Genomic DNA, 27115 nt, shown 5'->3' with positions numbered 1-27115 from the left:
ACACATCTGCTCTTGGCAGCACCAATTTACTTTAAAAGATGATGATGTGCAGTGAAGAACCTCCACATGGAGTTTGCATTTGTGGTAAAGTTAGCCACTGGGCAAAGAGGCTGCCCTTGCCCCGATTGCTGACAGAATGCTGTCCAATTTGGACAAGCAGGACACAAAAGAAGGAATTAACAGACTTTGCCAAGACAGTGGTAGGACAGTCCTTCAAAATTCCTGTGTCACAGAAAAGTCTGCCAGATATTCTAGGTCCACAGGCTGAAGATGGAGGCCCCAGTGTTGCAGAGGACCCTTGGGTGACTGTTCAGGCAGCCAGACGTCTCTGTTGTTTCTTAGTTTAGGAAGTTGCTTGCTCTGCACTTCCTGTTTACTCAGGGAATATTATAACTTCTTGGGTCTCTGAAGACTAGATAGTACAGTTTTCCTTGTTACCAAATTAAAAAAAAAAACTTACATAAGAGATATAAAGTTTATAAGGTTGAGAAAGCTTAAGTTGTTTATCTAAAAAGATGTTTTTAGGTCTAAAAAGATATTTTTATAATGATATACAAGTTATGATAAAAAATGGTTTAGGTATAAAACTTTGGACTCACTAAGATAGGACAGATAATACAGTACTTTCAATTTGCCAATTACATATGGACTAAACATTGTGAATGTAATTCTTACTTGATATTTGTTCTTATTGTATATAGTTTTACTATGTTAGAGTTAAAACCTTTCCTTTTTAATTAGACAAAAAGGGGTAAATGTTGCGGGGTATTTGTACTGTGTGGAAATGTATTGCTATGACTGGTGTAATAAAAAGCTAAATGGCCAATAGCTAGGCAGGAGGTATAGGTGGGACTTCCGGGAACAGAGAGGACTCTGGGAAGAAGGGCAGAGTAGCCAGCCAGATGGAGAAGAAACAGAAGGTGCAAAATGAAAGAGAGGTAACACCATGTGACAGAGCATAGATTACTATAAATGAGTTAATTTAAGTTATAAGAGCTAGTTAGGAACAAGCCTAAGCTAAAGGCCACGCTTTCACAGTTACTAAGAAGTCTCTGTGTTGTTACTTGGGGCTGGTGGTGGAAAAAACAGTCCGTCTATAATCATGTGTGTGTGTGTGTCGGGGTCTGAGATCAGCCACATGGATGACCCTAGTGGAGAAAAGCCATCGACCTGCAGTCAGAAAGGATGGCTGGACATTTATTTCTCCTGACTATACAACTTTAAAAAGGAGAACGGAAAGAAATTAATTAGTTATGTCTATAGATTCAGCTCTTTACCCCAGTTCTCAACCTCTCTTAACCTGTCGGCTCCCTGGTCACCAGGATCCAGCTTCCCACAAGCCACCAGGGCTACAAGGACAGGGCAGGTGGAAGTCCCTTTAAGCTAGGAATGGCCTCCCACAGCCCCACTTCCATCACTATCCAGTGCGTCTTGCCTGCCTGACTTCTCTCTGAGCAGCCAGGAGTCGGTGTCACAACCCAAATGCCTGCAGACCATGGGCAGTAAGGCAATGAAAGGAAGTGAGTCAGTGCAGGACCACAGAGAATTGTGGGGGCTGAGGCACAGTGTCACACAGACATGCTGGTTGTTGCCGGGCCCAGAGAGTAAACCCACTACTGTGTGGGCTTTACTTTTAAGGTGGAGACAGAAATCCAGAGTCCCATGTGTTAATGTCTGAGTTTTAATGCAACCAATGACTCTAAAACAAAGAAGACTTGGCCTGGTACTCACACCTGTAATACTAGGGAGGCTGAGGTAGGCAGATAATCACCGTGGGTTCAAGGCCAACCTGGGCTACATAAGAGTTCTAGGGCAGACTGATCTACAAAGTGAGACCCTGTCAAAAACAATAAAATCGGTATGCTTCACTCCTCATATGCTCCGGGGGTCCCTTCAGATGCGCACTCACCACATATGACGGGAGTCAGGACAGCCATGCCTTTAAACTGATGTTTAGAAATGGTTCTGCTTAAGATGAGGCCTCCGAAACTGGGGAGAGAACGGAGCTGACGTTAGAGTGGCCGGCCAACTGCCCACTGGCCATCTTCCTGGGCTTGGTAAATATCATCCCTTCCCTACACAGAACATTTGCTGCAACCCAGCTGTCTCCTCATATCATGTCTCCATCTTTATTCCAAGCCTCAGCTGTTCTAGAAGGTCCTTTGGATGATGGCAACCCATTATGAAATACGAGCCTCCCCCAGGCCACGAGCAGCACAGGTCCTCCTGGCTAGACTCCGTCATGGGATGAGACACCAACCCCCCTGGAGTTTAGGAAATGCCTTTCTACCTCTCAGACTTTGTAGAGCCTTAGAGAAAGTAGGTCAGTATTTGTCAGTAGCCTTGGAATATTGTAGGGGTAAAATATTGTAGAATATTATTTTAAGATGTGTTACATTTGTTTATGCTGTAGAATATTTGTTTAATGATGCAAAGATGTGTTGCATTCTTTTATGTTGCATTTGTTTAACTCTGTGAAGCTGTGTTACTTTGCCTGCCTAAAACACCTGATTGGTCTAATAAAGAGTCAAATGGCCAACAGCCAGGCAGGAGAGGGATGGGCGGGGCTTCCAGGCAGAGAGGACAAATAGAAGAAGAGGGAGGAGCAATAAAAGGAGGAGAGGAGAATGCCAGGGGCCAGGGGCCAGCCACGCAGCCACGCAGCCACGCAGCCACGCAGCCACGCAGCCACGCAGCCACGCAGCCACGCAGCCACGCAGCCACGCAGCCACGCAGCCACGCAGCCACCCAGCCAGGAACAGAGTAAGAAGGAAAGAAAGATAATCAGAACAGAGAAAGGCAGGAGCCCAGAAGCAAAAGGTAGACGGGATAATTTAAGCTAAGAAAAGGCTGGGCATTCATAAGTAAGAATAAGTTTCTGTGTATTATTTGGGAGCTGGATTGTGGGCCCCCCAAAACCAAAGAGCTAAAACAAACAAACAAACAAAACCCCTAGAGTTAAGGTAACTGAACCATAGCCTCTTTGCCCTGAGATTTGGATTAGTACATGACAGAATGGACCGCAGCGGTCCCTGTCAACGTTTCCTACCAGAAAACATGGCGGGACCAGCCCCACAGCTCTGGGTCCCACCAACAGCTAGGCGGGGTAGTGACCATGAGCGAGAACTGTTTCCCTGCAGCCAGGATGACCGACCTGAAGCCTATTGTGCTAGAGACTTTTGTCAACTTGACACAAACCTAGAAATATCTGGGAAGAAGGAATCTTAATTGAGAAAATGCCTCCATCAGATTGGCCTGTAGGCAAGTCCGTGGTATATTTTCTTGATTGATGACTGATGCAGGAGAGCCCAGCCCACTGTGGGTGGTGCCACCCCTGGGCAGGTGATCTTGGAGTGTATAAGAAGGCAATATGAAGCTGGGAGGTGGTGGCACACACCTTTAATCCCAGCACTCAGGAGGCAGAGGCAGGCGGATCTCTGTGAGTTCGAGGCCTGCCTGGTCTACAGAATTCCAGTACAGCCAGGGCTACACAGTGAAACCCTGTCTCAAAAAACAAACAGGACAGGAGAGGAAGAAAGGAAGGGAAAGGGGGGAGGGAGGGAAGGAGGGAGAGAGGGAGGGAGAGAGGAAGGGATGGAGGGAGGGAGGGAGAGGGAGTAAGCAATGTGAGCAAGCCATGGGGACCAAGCCAGTAAACAGCACTTCTTCATGGCCTCTACCTCAGTTTTTGCCTTTAGATTCCTGCTTTGTGTTCCTGCCTTGACTTCCCTTAGTGATGGACCATAGGCTATACGCTGAAATAAACCCTTTTCTCCCAAGCTGCTTTGGTCATGGTGTTTTATCACAGCAATGGTAACCCTCAGACACCTGCACAACAGTCTCAATACAGCCGGCGTTCCACAGCACCAGGACAGGGCATGGAGCTGGGCTATGCTGCTCTCACTCTCCCGGCAGCCGGCACTCCTGTGTGGCTTTAAGTGGCTTCAGGAGAGTGGATGGGGCCTAAGTGAGGGGCTCAGAGTGTGTGAGGCTCACTCACACTGGGACTTAGCACAGGTTCTGTGGCAGGGCCACACCAGACCCGACCCCTGGCACCTGCGTCACCCTCACTTTGAGTGCTCCAGAGCTCTTGGGAGGGAGGAAGTTGTTGAGTAACTTGACTGGGTTAAGGAAGGAACACCTGTAGATTGGTGAGGCACACCTCTGGCTGTGCCATCTGGAGATGTGCCCCTGGGGCTACACCCTGCCCTGCCCTTGCCTCATGGTCACCATGATGTGGACGGCTTTCCACACACAGGGACTTATCCTCGTGCTCTGCCCAGCAGCACGGGGCCAACCAATCATGTACTGAGCCCTCTAAATCCACATTGTCACCAGAGGCGTGAAGTCACCGATATCACCAAACCTGACCACATGGTCCTGAGCTCCTTCGAACTGACGTGAGGAAGGAAGTTGGGGAAATGTGGAGAAGTGGGCTAGGGAAGCCTAGAATGTTCTAAGTGGAATTAGTGGAAGATCATCAGAGTGGCCATGGGAATTTGGACAGTTAAAGCCTGGCTCCTGTGAGGCTTTGGACAGGAATGAGGGCTATTGGGAACTGAGCGAGGAGTCATTCATGATACATGCTGGCAAAGAATTTTGCAATAATATTCCAGTGTGGACAGGGGTGACTCATAACGCACACTCCTAGTTGAGAATCCACGGGCCGTCAATGGCTGTCGGGGACAGGAAGTCAGTTTCCTCCCAGGCTAGGGTCCTTGGTAGGCTGTCCACACTACAGTGGACATCCCTACACCCACCTGCATGTAGGCCACAGTAACTGGACTCAGTAGGTTATATAGAGATGGATATCTCTATCTGTCTGTCTGTCTATCTATCCATCCATCCATCCATCTATGGAGGACACGAAGTTGGGACAGGGATGGAGGAAAACCCTAGAGGAATTGGAGGTGGAAGACTGAGGGGTGAATTTGATCAAAACAAAATGTACTCACGTACGAAGGGGGAAATGGAATTTTGCTTACTTTGTGTATGCCCTGAAAGCGGTGGGGCTGGATATAAATAACTTACTCAGTGGCGATGCTAAGGCATGGCAGCACTCAGGCTGTGGTGTAGTAATTCTGGCTGCTTTCAGCTGATTTACAGTACAGATGGGAGCAGAAAGCAGATTAGAAGGACCTGGGGGAAGTGGGCAACTCCAGGAAAGTTATAGACAGAGGATGTGGCTAGGGGATTAGTGAGTCAAGAGAAGCCAAACACTCAGAACTGGGACAATGGAAAACGCCTGAGGGCATCTCAGGAATTGACCAGACCCTACCCATCCCAGGCTCCAAGAAGTTAAATTACAAATTCATTTGAACGGCAGTCCCTTGAGAATACCTGGGGGCTCCCTTGTTTATGCAGCCAGGGGAGTGTCTTTGTGAACTGAGCCACCTCGGTGCCCAGAGGCTGCTGTACACAAAAGAACACGGCTTGAGCCGGTGGCAGACCTTGGTGTTGAACACATGGTACTGGTTTGCAAGCATGTAGAATGCAAGCGTAGGAAGCTCTGTGGGCAGGGGACAGAAAGGCCACAGAGGCTGGACTTCCCAAGCCTACTGAAGCGGGTATCGTGACACTGTGTCCCAGACGACAGACAGCGGCCTCAGACTTAACGTTTGCCTTGCCATGTCTTACTTTGGCTCCTCACCACCTTTTGCAATGGAAAGGTTTTCTCTGAGCCACTGTGTGTTGGGAGCACACAACTCGCCTTTGGCCTTGCAGTCTGGAGTCTCAGAAGAGACCTTGAGCTTAGATTGCTGCATGATGTGGGAATTGCTAGCACTATGGGGATGCTTGGAGTTAAACTGCACGAATTCTGCACTGTAAGACAGAGGTAAGCTTTTGGGAGTGACAGTGGGATGTTATGGTTTGAAATGATCTGTCTGTAAACTTGACAAGGGATAGATTGTCAGGGCTATTTTTTTTTTAAGGTCCAACTATGTAGCCCTGGCCAGCCTTGACCTCATTATGCAGACCAGGCTTGGCATCAGACTCACAGAGATCTACCTGCCTGTGCCTCCAGAGTGTGTGGTACCTTGCCTGGCCTGTGATGGTTAACCTTGATTGTTGGCTTGACCAGACTAGCATTACCAGGTGATCAGTATTGCATGTGTCTATCAGGGCATTTAAGAGACATTTGATTATGATGGATCATCAGGGCTCTGGCTTGATGGATGGATCAATCCCTTGATGGATTAATAATCTGGCATTGTGAGGAGGCAGTAAAAGGCAGGAGGTGGGGGGCCTAGCTAGAAGGAGGTCGTCACTAGGGAAGTGACTCCCTGGAGGTTGCACCTTGGCCTGGCCTCTTCCTGTATCCTGGTCATCTCTGAAGTGAACAGCACTTCTCTGTGATATGCTCCTGGGGCCACAAGAGCACATGGCCAAATGATCACAGACCAAACCCTCTGAAATAGTGAGAAAAATAAACCTTCCCTCCCTGAAGTTGTTTCTGTCAGGCATTTCTGTCACAGAGCGGAGGGGTCATTGTTCCATGCTGCTCACCTGCTGATGACCATAGCCAGGATGATGGGGAACCACCCATACTTCAGGATCTTCATGATGGGCGGGTTCTGCTTGGCAATGAAGATCCACAGAGGGGTGAGAGCCATGAAGCCGACACAGACCAGCGGCGTCAGATACCATGTTTCTGAGGGAAAGCAGACATACATAGCTCATATGGCCAAGGCTGGCATATGGACGCTGGTTGGGGTGTGGCCTTTGGCAATCAAGAGGTTAAGTTTGGAACCAAGGCACTTGCCATTTAGAGGGCTGTCCTGCCACAGCCAGAGAGCAACTGTGAAGCAGTGGGGAATCTCCTCTCTATCTTGCCACACCCCTTCACTTCTCTCATGCCCTGGCAATGGTCAAGAACCTTGATCAGGCTTCCCTACCCAATGCTACAATACACAGCACGAGGCCAGGATCTGAGCAGGTGGCAGCCTTGCATGTGTATGACAGTTCTCCATGGCCCTGCTCGGAGGTACCCAAGAAGCCCAGAGGAGCGAAGAGGCGACTACCAGGATACATAACCACAGGGGCAGAGTCAGGAGGAAGCTTTCTCCTGGCTGAGACAGTCCATATTATTGTGGAGTATGGATCAGGCTGGCCTGGTTGCTACTCATATCCCAGAGTCACCTCCAGCTAGGAGGTCAGGGTGCTGCTCACCCAGGGCCGAGGCCCTCAAAGCACCACTCGCTTCTGCTACCTTCCAGCCTCCTTCTCTGACTCTACCTGCCACATGTGCACAGAACATCGACTTGCTCTAGCATCATCTTTTCATCCTGTTCCTACCCTCCTGAGCAGCCCTAATGCTAGGTGGCCATGCACAGTCTGTGTCCCACTCTCCTCTTCTGGGTGGTGTAGCTGGGAACACCCCCTCCTCATTCTCCACAGCACACAACTGTGGTCCCTTCGTCTGCCCCAGGTGCCCCAGGCTAGCTATAGACAGAGTGCTTCACGGTAAATATGGCCAGCTTCTGTATCATCCCCAGAGCCGGAAGGAAGGCAGGATACTAACACTCAGGAACAAGACACTTGGGAGGGCGGTCCAGGTCTCCGTAACCCACCTCCAGCTCCCACCGCCGCACATCCATGCATCTTCCTGACTGCTCCTGGCAGCTGTGGGCTAACTCACTCCCCAGTCAGTGAAGACCTGTCTCCCAGGGTCAGGCCCACTGTTTTCCTGAGCATAGGCAGGGAGGAGAGGGGAGGGGGGGGGGGGATGGCGCTCTGATTTGCTTTGCAAATCAAATGCAAATAACTAACTCCTATGCAAATCTTGTTGTAAACTCAGTCTGGCCTAAAGTACAACTAGGTCATCTTATCTGATTCCGAGGCTCCTCACTGTCTCCTAACAGGACAGGACAGGACTCAGTCCAGACTGGCCAGACTGGACAGAGAGTATAGTGGAGGCCACACTGAGCAGTCTGCATCCACCGGTTATTTCTCAAACCTCCGAATCCTTCTTCCCACAGGGCACTGAGCTGTGCCAGACATTCCCTCCAACAACTGTCGCCACCAGGTCACCACCCTCCACCGCCCTCAGCCTGAAGGGCGGACACACCCATCGCCAGAGCAGCCTTGGATGGAAACTGACAGCCCCACATTTGTGGACCTGAGCTGCTCAGCTCCCTCCACACTCAGTTTCTCCAGCCATCCTGGACTTGCTGAGCGACTTCAGGTGCCCCCCCTCCTCCCTCACCCCTACCCCTATGCCCATCTGCAGGCTTGGGCTCCACAGCACCCTGGCTCCTTTCTTCGAGGATGACGCTCCAGCTCCCACTCAGGCTGGGGTGATCTGGGTAGGCCCCCTCCTCGGCGCCTTCCCTACCTCTGTGCCTGTAGAAGAAGCTGCTTATCAGGGCCAGGATGGACAGCGTGATGAGGTCTCCCAGGCTGGCTGCAATGGGCGTGGCGATGTTATCAGGATTGACCCCGAACTTCCGAGCACCAATCACTATGCAGATCATTAGAATTCCTGCAGCGGGAGGGGAGAGGAGGCCCGGGGAGCAGCTGGCGGTCACAGCTGGCTTAGAGGTCAAGCAGGTGGTCGGAAACTCAGTAACTACTTAGAGCTACCAAAGTCTGGATGCTCAGCAGGCTGCCCACCTCCCTGAGTTCCTGTCACTGGCTGGGACCTGTGAGGGTGGCCAGGGGTGGCCTGGAAACCCCGAAGACACACCTGTGCAGGCAGGTAGCCCCTGGCCTCTCAACCCACCTGGAACTAGAGCGGCGGTACAGTACTCAGCCTCTGCCGCATGGAGGGCTGCTCCAAGGGTGCTGTGAGCATCGGGAGCCTCAGGGGCAGGGGGATCTAGTCTCCAGTACCTGCTGGGTCCTCTGAGCAACCGATACGTGAGACATTTCTTAAGTCCAAGCACCAATGGACGATGGGGAGGGAGGGCAGACGGATACGCGGTGAAGGGCTCAGCCCAGATATCAGAGATATCCTGGGGGTCCCTTAGCTCAGCGGCCCAGCTATGCTGTCCATGGGCACTAGGGCGGAACACGTGACTCTAGAGTGTAGATAGCCATGGGCTTCATAGCTTGTCTGGGAGATGAGAGACCCATTTCCAGGGTCTCAGTCCCTCTGAGGGCACCTACCCTATAGTCTTGCAAGCTCCATTATTCCTAGCTGGGCCTTAGCCTTCTTCAGCAGGATCCCCCCTGGTCCTTCAAAACATTCTCTATCTTGGCTGTTAGAATGTAATACTGCTTAGAATCCTGTGACCCTAAAAATAATTACAGCAAGGCCCCGCGCTCAATTCCTAGCACCACAAAATGAATGGAATTAAAAACAACAATGACTGCATTCACTCTCAAGGCTATGCTAATGCCATCACCACCGGCCACACTGTGCCTTGTGTGTGACCAAACCAGAGGCCTGTACCTTCTTTCTAAGCTCCAGCTCCACGTGGACCTGAATTTACAGCTGAGCCAGTGCTCGGTGCTGGCCCCACTGAAGCCCCATAAAGGACACCACTGGTTTGGGAATGCTTCTTAAGAACCATCATGCATGCTTGTAATCCCAGGAAGCTGAGGCAGGAGGCTTGCTACAATTGTGAGCCAATCTGCACATGGCTCTGCACCCACTCTTGACATGCAGAGGCCAATAAACTAGATGAAGAAAGCTGCCATGCTCAGGTATCTGACCTCTGCAAGGAGCGATAAACTGAAGTCTGTCAGGGCGAGGGAAGGGACGACAGAGCTCTCTCAGACATGCACATCCCCCCCCACGTATGCACACATCTATCCATACGCTCACACACACATATGCACACATTACACACGCAAGCACACCTTGGACAACAGCGCTGCCTCAGGCATGCACATGATTTCTGCACACACACACACACCTTTGAGAGGACACAGGGCAGACTGAGGACTTAGCAAGGTCTTCCCACCCACTTCCAGACCCCCTGAAGTTCCACACCAATGCCCAGCCTTAGGGATCACTTCTCCAGGAACCTGAACACAACTGTAGAGACGCAGGCCCGGGGCTGCCCGGGGCTGCATGGGGCTGCATGGGGCTGCCCAGGGCTGCATGGGACATGGCTCACCTAGGGCCAAGGCCGCAAGGAAGGCTGTGATGACGCTGCTCGTGCACAGCACTGCCACCTTAGTCCAATCCAACTCCTCTCGGGATATCACGCCCAGTAGCAGGGAGGCCAGTGCAGCCAGGAGCCCCACAATAGTGGCCTGCACCTGCCAAGACAGAAATCAGACCCATGAGAAAGTTCCCTGGCCACTGCCACCCTCTCTGTCCTTCTGACTCCTGGTCACCTCAAGGATCAAACAAGGCCCTCATCACTACCTTATACCCTTCACCCTGGACCATACTGGCAGTTCTCCTCAGCACTTCCCTCCAAGGTGACTCCAGGGAGAGCCGCCCTGTCTACCTCTGTCCCATGTGAGATACCACCTGCAAGAGGGCAACAGGGTCTTAGAGGGATGCCTGCCTCTGGCTCAGAGCTCCATGCTCGCTGGCTCAGGTATATACTCTACAACCCAGATAGTAGCCACTGACTGGCCTCCCAGGCTCACAGCATTATCACATAGCCTGCCTCACACCCCAAATGTCCTGTCCCCAGCTCACACCATCATTACAGCTACTTCTATGCCTCTGGAGCACGAGGCTCTGCGCCACTAAGTCCCTCAGCACCTAGAGCCCAGGTCTGAGGCAGCATCAGGACCCCTAGTTCAGAATGTCTGTGTGGAATGGTACCCATTACCAAAGGATGGAGGAACACAGGCGGAGCCCTGTGATGTCTATGGACAAGAAAAGCAGGTGAGCACATGTATACGCATTTGTCGGAGGGGGAAGTTCTTGGGAATTGCTCTTCAGGAGCTGTCCACTGCGGGTTTTTTTGTGAGAGGGGTCGGGGGCACATGTGGAGGTGAGAGGGCCACTGGCTGGAGTCAGTTCTCTCCCTCCACATGTGGGTATCTGGGATCAAACTCAGATCCTCGGGCTTGGCTGCAGGAACCTTTACCTGCTAAGTCATCTCACAGGCCCCTATTTGAGTTTTTCATCTATTTATATATGTATGTACTTATTTATTTATCTGTCTATTTATAATATTTGTGTGGAGGTCAGAGGATAACATGTAGGAGTTGGTTCTTTCCTTCACTATGTGGGTCCCAGGGATTGAACTCAGGTCATCAGGCTTGGCAGCAGGTGCTCTTACCAGCTGAGCCATCTCGTGGCCCCCACCCCTCATTCTTTGACACATGGACCTGGGGCTGTTTTCACGTGAGGCTGCCTGGCCAGCAAGCCCTAGGGATCTTCTTGTCTCTGCCTCCTCAGTGCTGGGACTTCATGTTCACAGCACCACACCCAGCTTTTTATGTCAGTTCTGGAGATCGAACTCAGGTCTGAAGCTTGTGCAACGCGTATAACAACAAGAATCCCAAGTTAACCAACATCATCCCAGCCAGAGTCCCCATAACCAATGTGATCCCAACTAGAGTCCCCATAAGTAATGTCATCCCAGCCAGAGTCCCCACAACCAATGTGATCCTGGCCAGAGCCCCACAAGATTTCTCATGGTGCCTGATGACTCACTCAAAAAGCCACAGAGATGAGTAACCACATGTGCAGAGCCAAGACACTTTAGTGGAAGGAGGTCCGGGGAAATTCCTAGTATGTATCAGATACACTGTACAATATGAATCAAGATGCATATAAAGCTGGAGAGATAAAAGCAGGGCAGCACTTCCAGAAAGAGACTCAGACCACAGGCCAGAAGGGAGTCCAGAAAGTGAGCACAGGACACTGCTCTATAAAACGAGGCTAGCAAAGAGGGGATGAAGAGGGGATATCCTGGATGCACGACTTCAGAGAGCGGATATTAAATATCCAGGGCAAGGGAAACGGAGTGACTATAACCAGGAGAAGGTGGACCCCCCACCCCGCAAACACCCTTAAACACTAAACGCCAAGGTGTGACATAAGGGGATATATGACAGTCAGTTTAAGAGTTTTGCAGTCTGCCATGATTTGTGCATGTCTGTTCCCACATGAACCATGGCAGGAGGAGCAAGACATCAAGGGAGACCTAGCAAAAACAAAATGAATGTTTAAAGAGATCTCAGACCAGCAAAGGCCTTCTTTTAAAAATGCAACATAAAGCCAATAAAGAAAAGCACAAAGCTGGACATGGTAACACATGCCTACAACACCTGCAACCAAGGCCTGCCTGGGCCACAGACTGAGTTCAAAGCCAGCCTGGGCAAAACATAAAGCAAATAAATAAAAGCAGGGATGCAGCTGGGCAGTAGAGCACTCACCTAGATGCATGTGGTTCAACTGTACTGAAAAAAGCACCTATATATAGTATATTATATATAAAATTTATATGATTCCTCTATGATAAAAGATACCATGGAGTCATGGAGAAAATAACTGACTCCCCTAGTTTTCAGGACGATTCTAAGTAGAATATGATAGGAAACATGTCACTGGATGCTGGAGTTCCTCAGGGTCTGGCACTAAGGATACGGCCCAAATGCTCACATACGGTTAGTGAATGCCTGATCTTTATCCTTCAGGCCTTGTGCTGTTAGCTTGAATTCAGAACGTCCTCAGAGGCCCATGCTTTAAGTCTTGTCTTCAGCTATAAGAAGGTGTGTGGACCATTGAGAGGCAGTTTCTTGGGTATCTTTAGGTCACTGGAAGAGTACTCTCATTCTAATTTACTTCCCGGACATCATAAAACAGCTTTACTCCATCATGCACCACTATGGACCCAACAGCAACAGTAATCTAGGAAACGGTGAGCCGAGACAAACCTTCCCTCTGCACACGTGGAAGGTCTCAGGCACTCTGTCGCAGTGACGGAAAACAGACTTATACGCTAGGTAAGACTGACACTGAAAGGTGGTAAGGGGAAACGTACTGACAAGTACGTGGGAAGCTGGTCCTCGTTCACTAATGGTAGTACAAATAGAATGGGAGTTGGAGTGGGTTGGGGACCTAGCATCTCTTCCAGAGAAGCATTTGCGTATGTGAACAGAGTTGGGGTAACTATAATAGACAGGAGTGGCTGGTGGTTCACACACTGCTTTGGCCATGCTGCTCACTGAGTCTAAGTCATCACAGGATGAGATGTCAGAAAAGAAGCCCGTGTCCGTAAGTCAGAGGTCTCCATGGGCATGTACATAAAGACGACAGGGAATACAGGGAGTTCCGGAGGGATACTTTCATCCTGGTAAGGTAACGGAGCAGCCAGGGATGCAGCCACGCACATGCTACTGCTTGTACACGTTACTCAATATTCAACAGCCTGATTATTTTGTGGAATGTTTTTCTTTTTTCCCAGAGAAAAAAATCTAAGCTTAAAACTGTATAGAAGGTCACGTGGTTCAGTAACAGAGTGATGATCCAGTTCGTGTGAGACTCTGGGTTCCAGTTCCAACTCTTCTAACAGACAGACAGACAGACAATAAGCCTTAATGGAAAGGAGAATGTAGCCATGCCAGCATCACTTAGTAAATAAAACAAAGTCTAGGGAGAACTGAGGCTATGCTGGGGATGTCGTGAATGTGTTGCTCTGATTGACTGCTAGATAAAACGCTGATTGGCCAGTAGCCAGGCAGGAAGTATAGAACAGGACAAAGAGAGAGGAGAATTCTGGGAAGTGGAAGGCTGAGTCAGGAGACGCTGCCAGCCGCCGCCATGAGGAGCAGGATGCAAAGGACGGGTAAGCCACGAGTCACGTGGCAAGGTATAGATTAATAGAAATGGGTTAATTTAAGATAGAAGAACAGACAGGCCGGGCGGTGGTGGCGCACACCTTTAATTCCAGCACTCAGGAGGCAGAGGCAGGCGGATCTCTGTGAGTTCAAGGCCAGCAAGGCGCAAATCTACACAGAGAAACCCTATCTTGAAAAACCAAAAAAAAAAAAAAAAAAAAAAGATAGAAGAACAGATAACAAGAAGCCTGCCACAGCCATACAGTTTATAAGTAATATAAGCTTCTGAGTGATTATTTTATAAGTGGGCTGCAGGACTGCCGGGGCTTGGCGGAACCCTGAGAGAGACTCTCCAGCTACAAGGCTATGGCCCCTGAGACAGAGCAAGGGAGTGAGGGTCTGGCATAGGGTACTCAGTGGCTGTCTTCAGTCTCTCTGGGGAGTCCCCACATACCATGAGAAGTTACACAATTTCACACTGAGCGGTTAGAGAGATGATTAAGAGCAGTTAAAAGCACTTGAGCTCTTGCAGAGGACCCAGGTTCAATTCCCACAACCCTCAAGGTGTTCACAATTGTTTGTAATTCTGTCCCAGGGGATCTGATGCCCTCTTCTGGCCTCTATGGGTACCAGGCATACACATAGCACACAGGCATACATGCTGACAAAATGCCCATCTACATAAAATTAAAGACTAAAAAGTCTCATGCTGAGAATAAACAACCGTTTAGAGCTCAGCCCTATCCAAGACATGGACATCAGCCTCCCCACGGCTCAGGGAACGTCACAGAAGAGGTGGCAGAAGAGCATCGGAACAGGGGGTGGGACAAGAGCTGTGAAATGCCTTCTTCCGGGCATGGCACGGCACTCGTGAACTCACTGCAGAGCTATGTTCACCGGCCCGAGATCGCGCCAACAAGACCAGTCACTGCTCCAGGAGGCAGCACTGACTGGACTCAGTGGTCACCACAAAAGAGCGGGGAGGGCATGAAGGGTAGAGGGATGTATGGGTGGTGTTCAGGATGGTGTGGGTGAAAACAGAGTGGACATGCTCAAGGTACACTGAACACATAAGAGAAATTGTCAAATAAACTCTAGAAATTATTCTAAAATGTCACCTTTGGTTTCACATTTAAATGACAGAACACATTGAAGGTTTTTAAAAGTCCAACTCTGCAATTTACCCAATGACTTGTGACTCAAAGTCCTTTTAAAATGGAGAAACATATCATATGTAAGCTACGTTTGAGGCAGCATGTAATGTGGTGGGATATCTGTACATTGTGTAAAGGTGTATTGCTGTGACTGGTGTAATAACAAGCTGAATGGCCAATAAGTAGGCAGGAGGTTTAGGCGGGATTTCCGGGGAGATAGGGAAGAGGAGGAGGCATCTAGGCACATAGGAGATGCAGAGAGGAAACAGGAGGTGCAAGACGGAAGAGAGGTAATGCCATGTGATAGAACGTAGATTAATATAAATAGGTTAATTTAAGTTATGAGAACTAGTTAGGAACAAGCCTAAGCTATAGGCCGGGCTTTCATAATTAATATGAAGTCTTGTGTCATTATTAGTGAGCTACTGGCCCAAAGAATAATCCAACTACAATGTAAGTCTAGCCAGGCCCAGGAAGGCTTCATAAGTCCTGAAGCTCTTTATGGGAAAGGTTCTAGAAAGGCTGGAGCCACATGCCCAGTGCTGGGCATTTGACACCCCCTCACCTGACCTCCTGCTATGGATCTGAATGCTGCTTTAATCTCTCAGCTACTCAGCCACAGGCTTGGTTCTGGCCCGTAAGACTCAGCCCAGGTACAGAAGGCAAGAGAGGGCATGGAGCGGGATAGTAGGGTGAGAGGCACATCCACTGTAACCAAGAGGGAGAGGGCTGGAGAGCTACACACACACACACACACACACACACACACACACACACACACACCACACACCACACACACACACACCACACACACACACCACACACACACACACACACACACCACACACACACACACACACACACACACACACACACCACACACACACCACACATACACACCACACACACACACACACACACACACACACACCACACACACACACACACACACACCACACACACACCACACATACACACCACACACACACACACCACACATACATACCACACACACACACACCACACACACACCACACACACACCACACATACACACCACATACACACACACCACACATACCACACACACACACACCACACATACACACCACACACACACACACCACACACACCACACACACACACACACACACACACACACCACACACACACCACACATACACACCACACACACACACAAACCACACATACATACCACACACACACACACACCACACACACACCACACACACACCACACATACACACCACACACACACACACCACACATACACACCACACACACACCACACATACACACCACACACACACACACCACACACACACACCACACCACACACACACACACCACATACACACACACACCACAACACACACACACACACACACACACACACACTCAAGAGGGAGAGGACTGAGGGGTGGCACTGGGGGCAGCATAGAGCTTGGACTACACTGAGTATTCAATCTGCTTCAGAACAGCAGGCACAGGGAGAGCTGTTCAAGGACGGACCGCTGCACGTGGAAAGGCAGCAAGAGGGGACCACTCCAGTGGACGCAGGGCTGCTGAGGGAGGCAGGGCTCCTCTACACCGAGGAGCTGCAGAGTCAAGAGCAGGAGGCACCTGCTGGCTTTCCACACAGACAGAAGCAGTTGCAAGAGGCACAGGTCTACTGGCCTCGGCAGTGAGGGAGGAGCAGAAACAGGGCTCGATTCAAATGCGACTCTGAGGGAGAGGGTAACTTGGTTTCCAACCTGGTCAGGTGGGACAGACCAGTCCTCCCTGGGAAATGGCCGAATGGTAGTTAGCTTTCCATCAGCCATAACAAACTCCTTGAGACACTCAACTTAGAAAGGGAGGAGGTTTGCTTCGGCTCAGTGTTTTAGAGGGATCAGCCTACGGCGTGTTGACCCCATTGCTCTGGGCCTGTGGCAAGGCGGCATCATGGAGGATGCAAAACAGTTCCCCTCACAGCCGGAAGCAAAGCAGAGCAAGCTGGGGGCTGGGGACCTGGTTAGTGTTTTTGTCAACACAAGGAACTGTGGAGGTCTGAATAAGAATGACCCCACGGGCTCATATGTTTGAATGCTTAGTCACCAGGAAATGCAACTCTTGGATAGGATAGGATAGGATAGGATAGGATAGGATAATCTTAAAAGGACTAGGAGTTAGGGCCTTGTTGGAGGAAGTGTGCCACTGGGGGCGGGGCGGGGCGGAGCAGAGTGGGATGGGCTTTGGGGTTTCAAAGGCCCATGCCAGGCCCAGTTCTTTCTACCTAAGGATCAGGATGTAGCTCTCAGCTACTTCTCCAGCACCATGTCTTCCTGTGTGCAGTTGTCGTATTGATAATGGACTAAGCCTCTCAAACTGCTGGACGGCAGGGTGGGCAGGCAGAGGGCTGAAGGGTGGTACACACACTGTACCCGAGAAGGAGAGGGTGCAAGCCCCCGATTCCATGCTTTCTTGCCTTGGTCATGGTGACTTTTCACAGCAATGGAACAGCGATTAAGGCAGGACTTTCAGCTGACAAAACGCCTCCTCCATCAGAGTGGCCTGTAGCCAAGTCTGTGGGGGGCATTTTCTTCATTAATGACTGACGTGGGAGGGCCCAGCCCATTATGGGTGGCGCCATGCTTGGGAAGGTAGGTCCTGGATTGTGTAAGAAATCAGGCTGGGCAAGCCAGTAAGCAGTGCTCTTCCATGATCTCTGCTTCAGTTCCTGCCTCCAGGCACCTGCCTTGAGTTCGTGTCCCGACTTCCCTCAGTGATGGACTATATTCTGTAAGATGAAATGAACCCTTTCTTCCTCAGGTTACTTTTGGTCATAGTCTTTATCACAGCAGTCTAAGTCAGAAAAGCTCACAGGCAGCACTCCTCCACCGCAGTGGGCTAGGCTGGTGCCTTGAGCAGAGCCGAGCGCAAGGAGGGGATGATGAGACCAGCTCTAACTTGACATTTGGGGGACGCCTCTGGGAGAGGCAGGGTTCTGACCTGGATGACAAGGAAGAATAGGTGTCGCTCACAGACGAGGACACACAGCCCTGGCCAGGACTACCCAGTTGACCTCAGTCCACATCCCTTGTGCTACCAGGGGTTGCCTACCAGAGAAGCTGAGACCCTGGACCACAGTCCCTACAGAGCCAGCGGCATGCCCAGCCTCCCTTCTTGCCTGAGCCTGTCTTGCCCTCATCTGTTCCTGCCTTGGGTACCCTGGCTTCAGTTAACTGTAAAAAGGGCCTAGGTAGATAGAACGGAGTCCACAGAGGGCCTGGCAGAGGGAGGCACGGTGTGAGGGGGGCATGCGGGCCTCTTGCAAAGGCTGAGATAGGGCCGGTTAAGCGGCAAGAGCAGGATTTCCAGGCGGGAAGCATCCCTCAGGTCCCAGAAAGATTAAGTGAGGTCGCTGGAAGAAAGCAAACTTGATGTGTCCATCCCGGGAACACCAGTGACCCGGGAAAACATGGTGTTTGTTTAAATGTGGGAGAGAGGCCACGAGCAAACGCAGGGCATGGCAAATGCTGCGTACATCAGATCCCCCAAGGATCTGGCTAAGAAGGCGGGTCATGGGGAAGCTGCAGGGACCACAGACCTGAAGGCATCTCCAGGCAGGTATGGTGGCTCTCTGTGATGATCTTCCCTATGCCACAGATGTGGTCGAGTGGACAGATGGGTGGACACATAGATACCTGTCCTCCAACTTTAGTCCAGAGTACAGGGACAAGGCCCACATGGCCTCCCCCTTATTACCCAGAAAGGCCCATGGCTGCAGACCCATGGGGGAGGGGAAGGCGAGGCATTGATGGATGCTCCAGCACTCACCTGAACCACAGCAAGGTTGCTGCTGATGATTCTGTTCCTCTCCTGGCGGTCATCGATTTGCCCGGTGTTGGCCTAGCACACAGAGATAAAGGCAGCGTCAGTGTGGCAGGGCTGGAGAAGCCAGTCCTCTGGGCATAGTCAGCCTCTCTCTCAGGAAACAAGTCAGAACTCAGAACGGATTAGGCCACTTGACTTTGTGGACAGTGACCTGCTCCCACTTAAGATTTATTTCCTTTTTAATTATGTGTATACGTGCGTCTGTGTGTGAATATGGGAACATGTGAATGCAGGTGCCCAAGGAGTCCAGAAGAGGGAGTCAGAGTCCCTGGAGCCAGAGTTACAGGCAGTTGTGAACTGCCCAAAATGGGTGCTGGGTACCAAACCTGGGTCCTCTGCAAGAACAGTGTGCTCTCTTAGCTGCTAACTTGGTCTCCAGCCTCAAAAACACCCTGCCTTTTATGAATTGACCTGGACTTTTTTTTTCTCCCCAGGTTTTGTTTATTTAATTTCCTGTGTATGGCTGTTTTGCCTGTGTTACATCTGTGCACCATGTATGTGTAGTGCCTGTGAAGGCCAGAAGAGGGTGTCAGATTCCCTGGGACTTGAGTTACAAATGGTTACAAGCTTCCCCGTGGGTGCCAGGAACCAAATCCAGGTCCTCTGGAAGAGCACCAGGCCATCTCTTCGGCTGCTCTGGCCTCTTTCGTGGAGAAACAGCACTATAATTGTAGCTGGAAATGCTGACACCCCATAGTGAACAATGGACATCACAGGCCTTCATCCCTGGTCCTTCACCAGCTTTGGGACTCTCTCCTCAGGCCCTTGAACATACTGCATTTCTTCTGGCTACTGCCCTTCTCACATGCAGGATGCCAAATGGCCATTGGAGAAAGGGGAAAACCTTCTGTATTACCAGGAAGGAAAGAAAACCACCCCGGGGATGCCTGGGACAGGCAAGAAGAGCTGGCCGAGGCAGGACCTGGGTTGGCTACAGAGCCAAGTGTAGACAGTCATCATGACAGGAGACAGGGAGGGTCTGAAGAGTGGAGGTGGTTAACGGGCAGCTGAGACCCCCTCCTTGTTCCCTCCCCAGAATCCTCCCTGAACCCATACGACCTACACAGAAGCCTTCATGTGGATGTGTGCGGGGTGTGGCCTGGGGTCCAGGCAGCGGCACGCTGACTCTGGGGAACAGGAAAGTCAAATGACACCGAGGCTGAGGGGGAAATGAAGGCACCAGGGCACTGTGCTGGTCCCTCATCAGCTCAGGGGAGACATAAAAAGCAGGGAGGAGAGACCGGAACAGCCCGTGTGCGTGGGGACTGCGGAGAGAGGCCACATGAAGGGAACATCCTGTCCCCAGACTGCAGGTGACCAGAGACATGCAGCTGTCACTTACAGACGTGGAGAGTCGAGACGCCAGTGTCATCTCCAGGTTTCCCTTCAGGCCCACCAGGGGCGGCACCAAGGTCAGCAGGTCTTTAACCTCCTGGAACACTGACCAGTGCTGGGAGAGAAAGAACAAGCAGGTGAGGCCACACTGTTGGCACAGCTCTGCAGATGTCTGCAGAGAACCTCAGCATGACCTTGCACCCCTGTGAATCAAACTGTGAGACCCAGGCGTGTCCTAAATGCTTTTACTTTATTTTTGGTTTTTTGAGACACGGTCTCTCAACATAGCCCCGGGTATCCTGGAACTCACAGAGATCCACCTGCCTCTGCCTCTTGAGTGCTGGGATTAAGGGCATGTGCCACCCCATGCCCAGCCTAAATGGTTTGAAATGAAACAGAAAACAAGACATTTTAAATACCATTAATCAAATCAGCAGCAGTGGCCTCCAGCAAGCTCCCTCCTGCCTCCCATCCTTAGAGGCCTGGAAAGCTCCAGGACTAGAATGGAGGCCAGTCCAGTCTGGCCCAGGCTGAAAACGTGCTGTTTACTGTGACGTGGGAATTTTGCATGCAACAACAGTTTTGTAGAAATTGGAATGTGTCACCAATTCAGAGTTATTTCTCTTAATTTGGGAAGCCTGGAAATACTCTGCAAAACTAGCTGGTGGGCCACTTTGTCAGGGTCTTAGTCACCACCCAGCACCCTGATGGGCCCTGAGCTTTCCAAAACAGAAAAGTCAATTTGATGGAGACCCTGCATCTCCTTCAAACATAAAAACAATAAAAACTGAAAAGGCAGGATAGCTGGGATGTTTCAAGAAAGCTGGGAAAGGGAGGAGGTATTTGTGGTGATGGAAACCACCTCCCTACCACCCCTCAAATACCCACAGATCCGACTTAAGTATGACCTCAACGGACTAAGATCTTAAGATTGCAGGGCTCTAGGTTCTAGGCCTAAAGATAAATTCTTCCTTTTCTGCAGGGAACAGGAGGCCTGGGTCCTCATTTCCCCCTGCTAAGAGCAGTTAAAGGTGCACGAACATGTCACCTCTGGGGAGAGCAGGAGCCACCCCCAAGGCAGCAGTATTCTTGGGGGCGTGGAGGAAAGGACCAGTCAGAGGTTCCACATGTCTTATCCCTGAGTTTCTTGACTGTGTAGGAGCAAAATGTGGTCTCAATGTGCATAGCTTTTTAGTACTAAGTCTGAACATTTTACCACACTCATAACTTTTATTCCCTCTAGCAAATGTTTTTGCATTTGACAAAATTTACCCATTTGTTTGGATCTTTTATAAAAATGACATGAGTCTTTTAAGAAACATAAGCTTTTTCCTGCCCTCAGATGAAGAACTATGTTGGAGGCAGAGGCCCCCGACCTGCAGGGGCCCTCCTTATCAGTCCAGTTACTGCCTGTTTGCTGCAGCAGGGCCTCAGGCCTGCGAGCAGCTGCCTATCAGCCCTGCGCACCCCTCGGGCACGTAGCACACACACCACCACACACATACTCCTACCCCGGCCAGGGTTGTCTGACACACCCCGTCCTTTCCATGTTCTCTGTTCCAGCCCTCACCCACCCTCCTCTGCCTCCCCCACAGCCTGGTGCACGTTCTCTCTACCACATACGAGGAGAACTAACACACCTCCTCTTCCTTAAGCTCTCCCCTCTCTGTCCCAGGAACTCCTGACCAAGTTCCAGCCTCCCCATCACAGCTCGGTGGTATGTCATGGCTCAGTGCAGGCTGGCCATGGAACTGTCTTCCTGAAGCCTCAGTGACCCGCCATGTGTGAATGGGCTCTTCTAGCTCTGTCTGCTACCCCCTCCCCTGGGCAGGACAGCCTAAGGACGAAGTGCATACAGAACAAGCCTGACTCTGGACTTGCTCTCTGCCCTTCATGATGCTGCTACCCTAGCTCCCTGCTGGTCTCCCTAATGACTCCACCGAGGTCCCACTTTAAGTCCTGACCCATTCTCACTTTGGACTCTCCTCTCTCTTTACACCTCTTTTAAGGCTGGAGTTACTTCCAACAGCCAGCCCACCTTTTGATTCCATTGTCCTAGCTCTCGCTGGTGGTGCTACCTCGGGTTAGGACTGAGACAATTCTGGCCACGGAACTGATGGGGATGGGGATGGAAGCCAGCACCTTGAATGAGCTAGGAGAGTGCTCTATGCTGGACTATATCCCCAGCCCTGGCCATGAGATATAAGCCAAGACTGATCATGTCAGGAATCACAGGACAAGAGGGTAGACAGGCTGGAACAATGTCAACAGAGACTAGTTAAAAGGTATCCCTATCCCCAAATTAATAGACTGCAGCCCTAACTCCCAGGACCTCCAGATATAAATGTTTAGAGGTAGGGTCCCCAGAGAGAGGCTGAGTTAAGAAGGTCCTACAAGACTGGTATCTCACAAACAGAGATTAGGGTAAGATGCACAGAGAGGGGTGACCATGTGGGCACAGGGAAAACATGGCATTACTGGCTTAGGATACCAACCATGACAACACCCGATCTCAGACTTCTAACCTCCAGAGCCACGACAATGTCAACGTCTGTGGGGCACACCGCCTGGCCTCTGGTGCTCTACAGCACGCTGGACAGACTAAGTCAGGTGACAAAAGGGGTAATGGTGATGCCGCTGATCACCCAGCATGGCACTTTCTCCAGGCTTCTTTTGATGTCCTCAATGCCACCTGCACTCTGGGCTGACAGATGCCCTGGGCTCATCTGTATCCCCAGCACCCCACCCACCTTATGGATGCAAACTGACCACACTGGAACCTCAGCTCACCATCTCCAGACTCCTGCCCCTCCTGCAGATGCCCCTGGGCCTGTGCCCGCGCCTGCCCACTCACTTCCTGTTCTGCCCACCAGGATTTAACCCTTTATCCTCTCCAATCTGACTTCAAGTTATCCTAACTTTTAAATTCTGCTATTAACCTCTCAAGCAACACTATAAAGATACCTGTCCCTGATGCAGGGGTGGGGTAGGGCTGTGTGTGGGGGTGAGGTTTATCAGCAGTGGTGGCCTGTGGTACTGGGAGAGCGCCTCCCTTACTTTCTCCTCCCCCACATTGTTGACGCTGCTGCCAGGATTGAGCTTTGTGACATAAATGTAATCACATCACCCAGTTGCTTCTGACCCTGCACTGCCAACTCCACTCCCGAGGATACACCCAACTTGGGTCATTAAACTTATTCAAGAATGTGGCTGGCAGCATCACACCTCACGCACAGCCAAACACCGGCATGGGCTGTCAGAGGGGGGCCTGCTGGGCAGCATGGCTAAGCAGACAGTAGTCAGGCTGGTGTCTCCGTCTGTATTTCACCATGCAGCATGCACCAGTTTGCACACGACCGTGCTGTGCTCCAGCCACACAAAGACAACACTCACTGGAAACAGAGTCAGTGCAAACTCCAGCTCCTGGGCAGAATGGACAGAGGCCCTCAGCTAGCCAACCACTGTCCCTCTCTTCACAAACACACACTCCCACACGTACGTCCCCAGACCTCATCAGCCCTCCGCCTGGAGCTGGCTCCTTCCCACAGAATGCAATGTGGAAACAGCCACATTGTCCTCCGAGGCCCACTCAAATGGTCCCGTCCTGTTCCCTCTCAAGACCTCTGACCTGCAGGAGGAAGGAGCCACCTCCTCCTTCACACAGGCTGCGCACCACCTCCACCCGCTACCTAGTCCTCACTGACTGACCGACAAGCAAGCCTTCTGGGAGCCTACAGCAACTGAAGCATTGAGGAAGGAGGGAGTGAGTACAGGTAGGCTGGGGATAGATGACCTCATGTAGTCTGGAAAGGCCCAGTCTCTGGGGATTAGCATGGCTGCCTCAGGTAGGGCAGAGGACGTCACGGAAGGAGGTTGCACAAACTTTCTAGGAACAGGCTGATCCCAGAATTCTGAAGACCTGGTGTTCCATTCTCTGAGGTGAACAAGCAGAGGCCAAGTGTCCTGGAATTACTGACACCCCTCTAACCTCAAGAAGTTGGACACAGGTACCCAAGGAGACACTGTGTGTCCATCATGGAGGAAATGCTGGGTACATGGAGGAACAGGAAACACTACCTGAGACACACACAGGGGTTGAAGATTAAACGTAGTTTTGAAGATTTAAAAACAACAACGTTGGGGCTGGGGTGGAACCCAGTGGTATGGTGCATGGCTAGCATGATTCTATCCTCAGCACCGCCACCACACACACACACACACACACACACACACACACACACACACACACACACACACGTGAGACACACGGAGATCGCCTTCCTGAATCATCACACTAACCCTGCCAACACCTTGATTTCAGACCTCCAGCTTCCAAAACCATGATAATTTATGATGGGCATCTTTCCTCCATGACTGACACTTTGTCTAGCTTTCCTAAAGCAACCCTTAAGCTCCGTAACACATGCTGCAGGTAACAGACAGTGGAAATCACTCAACAATACAGGCTCAGGGTGCCTGCAAATGCGGGAGAGGATGTCTCCCTCCAAAAAAGCCTGCCAGATGGAGACTGCCACCCTTGCCAGGGAGATCTGGGGGCATATGCAACTCCCATGCCCAGCTCTGTACCTTTGTCCACCCTGAAGGAGCTACATGGGGACTCTTGGAGAGGTGGGTCTGTCCATTCAGCTCTGTCCATCACCCAGACCACAGAGACCAGCAGGCATGCACTCAGGCACCTGGTGCTCACAACTCAGAGAGGCAGGTGCTCTCATTATTCCTGCTTTACAAAAGGGGAAACTGAGGCAGGGAGCCATTAAAGACTCCTGTACTGAGTAGTAGTAGCCTTGCCCAATAAGCTTACACTCAGTGGCAGGAAGGAGATGGAGGCTGTCGTGGGCTCGCTCACACAGGCTGCCTCTGAGGGCTTTCAAACGTCATCGCTGTCACCCTTAAGATGCCGGAAGCCCAATGTACCTTCTCACCGGCACTGCTGCCACTAGACCCAGCTGGGGGCTGCCGCCCACGGGGAGTCCCCTGGCTCCTGCCCTGGACCCTATCTGCCCCCTCTCCCTTGAAGCCCAGTACGTACTTGGACAGTGTTCATCACCAAGCCAGCTGTCATCATGCCCAGGCCCGACAACAGTATGGGTATGGCGACCTGGCATGTGGTGGTGAGGACGGACTCGGGGAGGACTCCATGAGGGGAGCGGGTGAGCTCACAGCTGAAGCCTCGAAGCTTCTTGCCCTGAAAACGGAACTCAAGGCTGAGCTGAGTGACGACCATGGTTGGGCCCCCTTCGAGCCTGACGCCTCTCCTCCCTGCCCACCAGGGCTCTCCTCGGCAGAGGTCCACACAGACAGAAGCTTTCCAGGAAGCACCACAGTGGGTCCCCGACAGCCCCTTGGCTGAGGGCCAGAGCAAACAGTGCCAGACCTGCTCAGAGCCTCATTCGGGAGGCTGCCAGTGTCTTCTGTTCATTCCACTGCTCAGGTTCTCCTTAGAGTGCACCGTGTATCTGCCGGGACCTCCCTCTGCCAGCCTGCCAGGGAGGCTCGCTATCCCTCAGCAGCGACCTTGACAGTGTCCAATAGTCCAGCCCACGCTAGCCAGGCTGGGCAGGAACAGAGCCCACGTAGGCCTGGCCCTGGTAAGCACCCACGCAGAGGTCAGCACCACCCTCTGCACATGTGCCAGGGGCTGCTTTGCCTTGGCCAAGAACGGCCCGAGACCACAGCTCCAGGCATACTCACCCAGGCCCACGTAGGGGGCTCTATCCTGCAAGGTCAAGGACTCCGTGGGACTGCAAGGTGAAAGCGACACTTGTAGTCAGCTCCGTGCCAGTGTCCAGGGGCTCGTGGTCACCGTCGGAGGCTGTGCTCACAAAGGAACTGTGGCCCTGCTTTCCCCCAAAGGCTGCTTCTGCTTAACAAGTCTGAACAGGCTCTGCCGAGCCCCACCCTTGGCCTAGAAGGGGAGGGGTCCATCTGGGAAGCCACATTAGAGTCTAGAGGTGCTGAAGGTACCCCTTGTATATGCCATGGGCCAGGAAGAGCACTTCCAGGCCTAAGGGCTGAGAGAATACAAACTGAGGTCTCCACCAGCAAAGGCCCCAAGCTGAAGGTCTGACTGATCCCCACTAACCCAGGGTCCAGCTCTGGGTCTTGGCCTCCCCTCTGTTCCATTCCTACCGCACCACCCTCTGGGGCACCTTGCTTCCTTCTCCTCTCACAGATCGTTCACCCCCTGCTCAAGTCCAAACCCCTTTATCTCCCCAGGCAGAACTTCCTCACTAACCAACTGCCCCCTAATCTGTCCGCCCCGGAAATCCTCACCACATCTTCACTCTCTTCTGCTCATCTGTGGGAGTTTTAAGACTGTCACAGGGCCAGACATGCAGGCTCTATATTTTGGTCCTGGTTCTGGTGGGACACCCCTACATGTCCAGACTGCTTAGCCTGTAGCTCCTGCCACCATATGGGGCAGTTTCTGGGCCTGCCTGTCTCTTGGGACACTCATGTTTGAAAGCCAAGAGGTCAGGCTACATGGGGAAGCTGTGTGCAGGTGAGTGAGGTACCCTGGGCCAGGACCTGCACAGGCCCGACAGGCACTGCCCTGGAGATGCTGAAACCGAAGATCAGTGACCAGAGTGAGTGCTACCAGAGGAGCTTCCAGGCTTGGGATGCTGAGCCACAGAGCAGCCTAGAACTGGACCCCAGAGCCTTGTCCACGCTCTAGATTTTCTTCATCCCAGATGCATCAGCCCAGCGCTCCACCAGCCCCCAGCCTCTCCACCAGCTTCCAGACTCTCCACCAGCCCCCAGCCTCTCCACCAGCCCCCAGCCTCTCCACCAGCTTCCAGCCTCTCCACCAGCCCCAGACTCTCCACCAGCCCCAGCCTCTCCCCAGCCTCCAGCCTCTCCACCAGCCCCAGCCTCTCCCCAGCCTCCAGCCTCTCCACCAGCCCCAGCCTCTCCACCAGTTCCAGACTCTCCACCAGCCCCAGCCTCTCCACCAGCCCCAGCCTCTCCCCAGCCTCCAGCCTCTCCACCAGCCCCAGTCTCTCCACCACC

The 27115-nt window shown here is 51.8% G+C and overlaps 1 protein-coding gene across 5 annotated transcripts in view; it reads right to left on the bottom strand.

Moving 5' to 3' along the window:
• Slc41a3 (solute carrier family 41 member 3) overlaps window positions 1–27115 on the bottom strand; it is a 51281-nt gene that overhangs the window by 7055 nt on the left and 17111 nt on the right. For 3 of the 5 annotated variants that reach the window (XM_052721088.1, XM_052721089.1, XM_052721091.1), the window contains 6 exons: window positions 20091–20198; window positions 18692–18763; window positions 10065–10209; window positions 8336–8482; window positions 6508–6652; window positions 1910–1989 (listed from right to left, as the gene is read on the bottom strand). In XM_052721088.1, the coding sequence (XP_052577048.1) occupies window positions 1910–1989; window positions 6508–6652; window positions 8336–8482; window positions 10065–10209; window positions 18692–18763; window positions 20091–20198 (697 nt within the window). Of the gene's footprint in view, window positions 1–1909; window positions 1990–6507; window positions 6653–8335; window positions 8483–10064; window positions 10210–18691; window positions 18764–20090; window positions 20199–25133; window positions 26792–27115 lie in introns of those variants that run through there. The other 2 variants (XM_052721092.1, XM_052721090.1) reach the window with 2 other exon arrangements.

Source organism: Peromyscus californicus, unplaced genomic scaffold, assembly GCF_007827085.1.
Source record: "Peromyscus californicus insignis strain IS unplaced genomic scaffold, ASM782708v3 Scaffold_6__1_contigs__length_162567912, whole genome shotgun sequence".
In the NCBI taxonomy this organism is placed as follows: Eukaryota; Metazoa; Chordata; class Mammalia; order Rodentia; family Cricetidae; genus Peromyscus; species Peromyscus californicus.
Note: the sequence above shows the minus strand (reverse complement) of the source record. Positions and strands in the feature narration are given on the sequence as shown.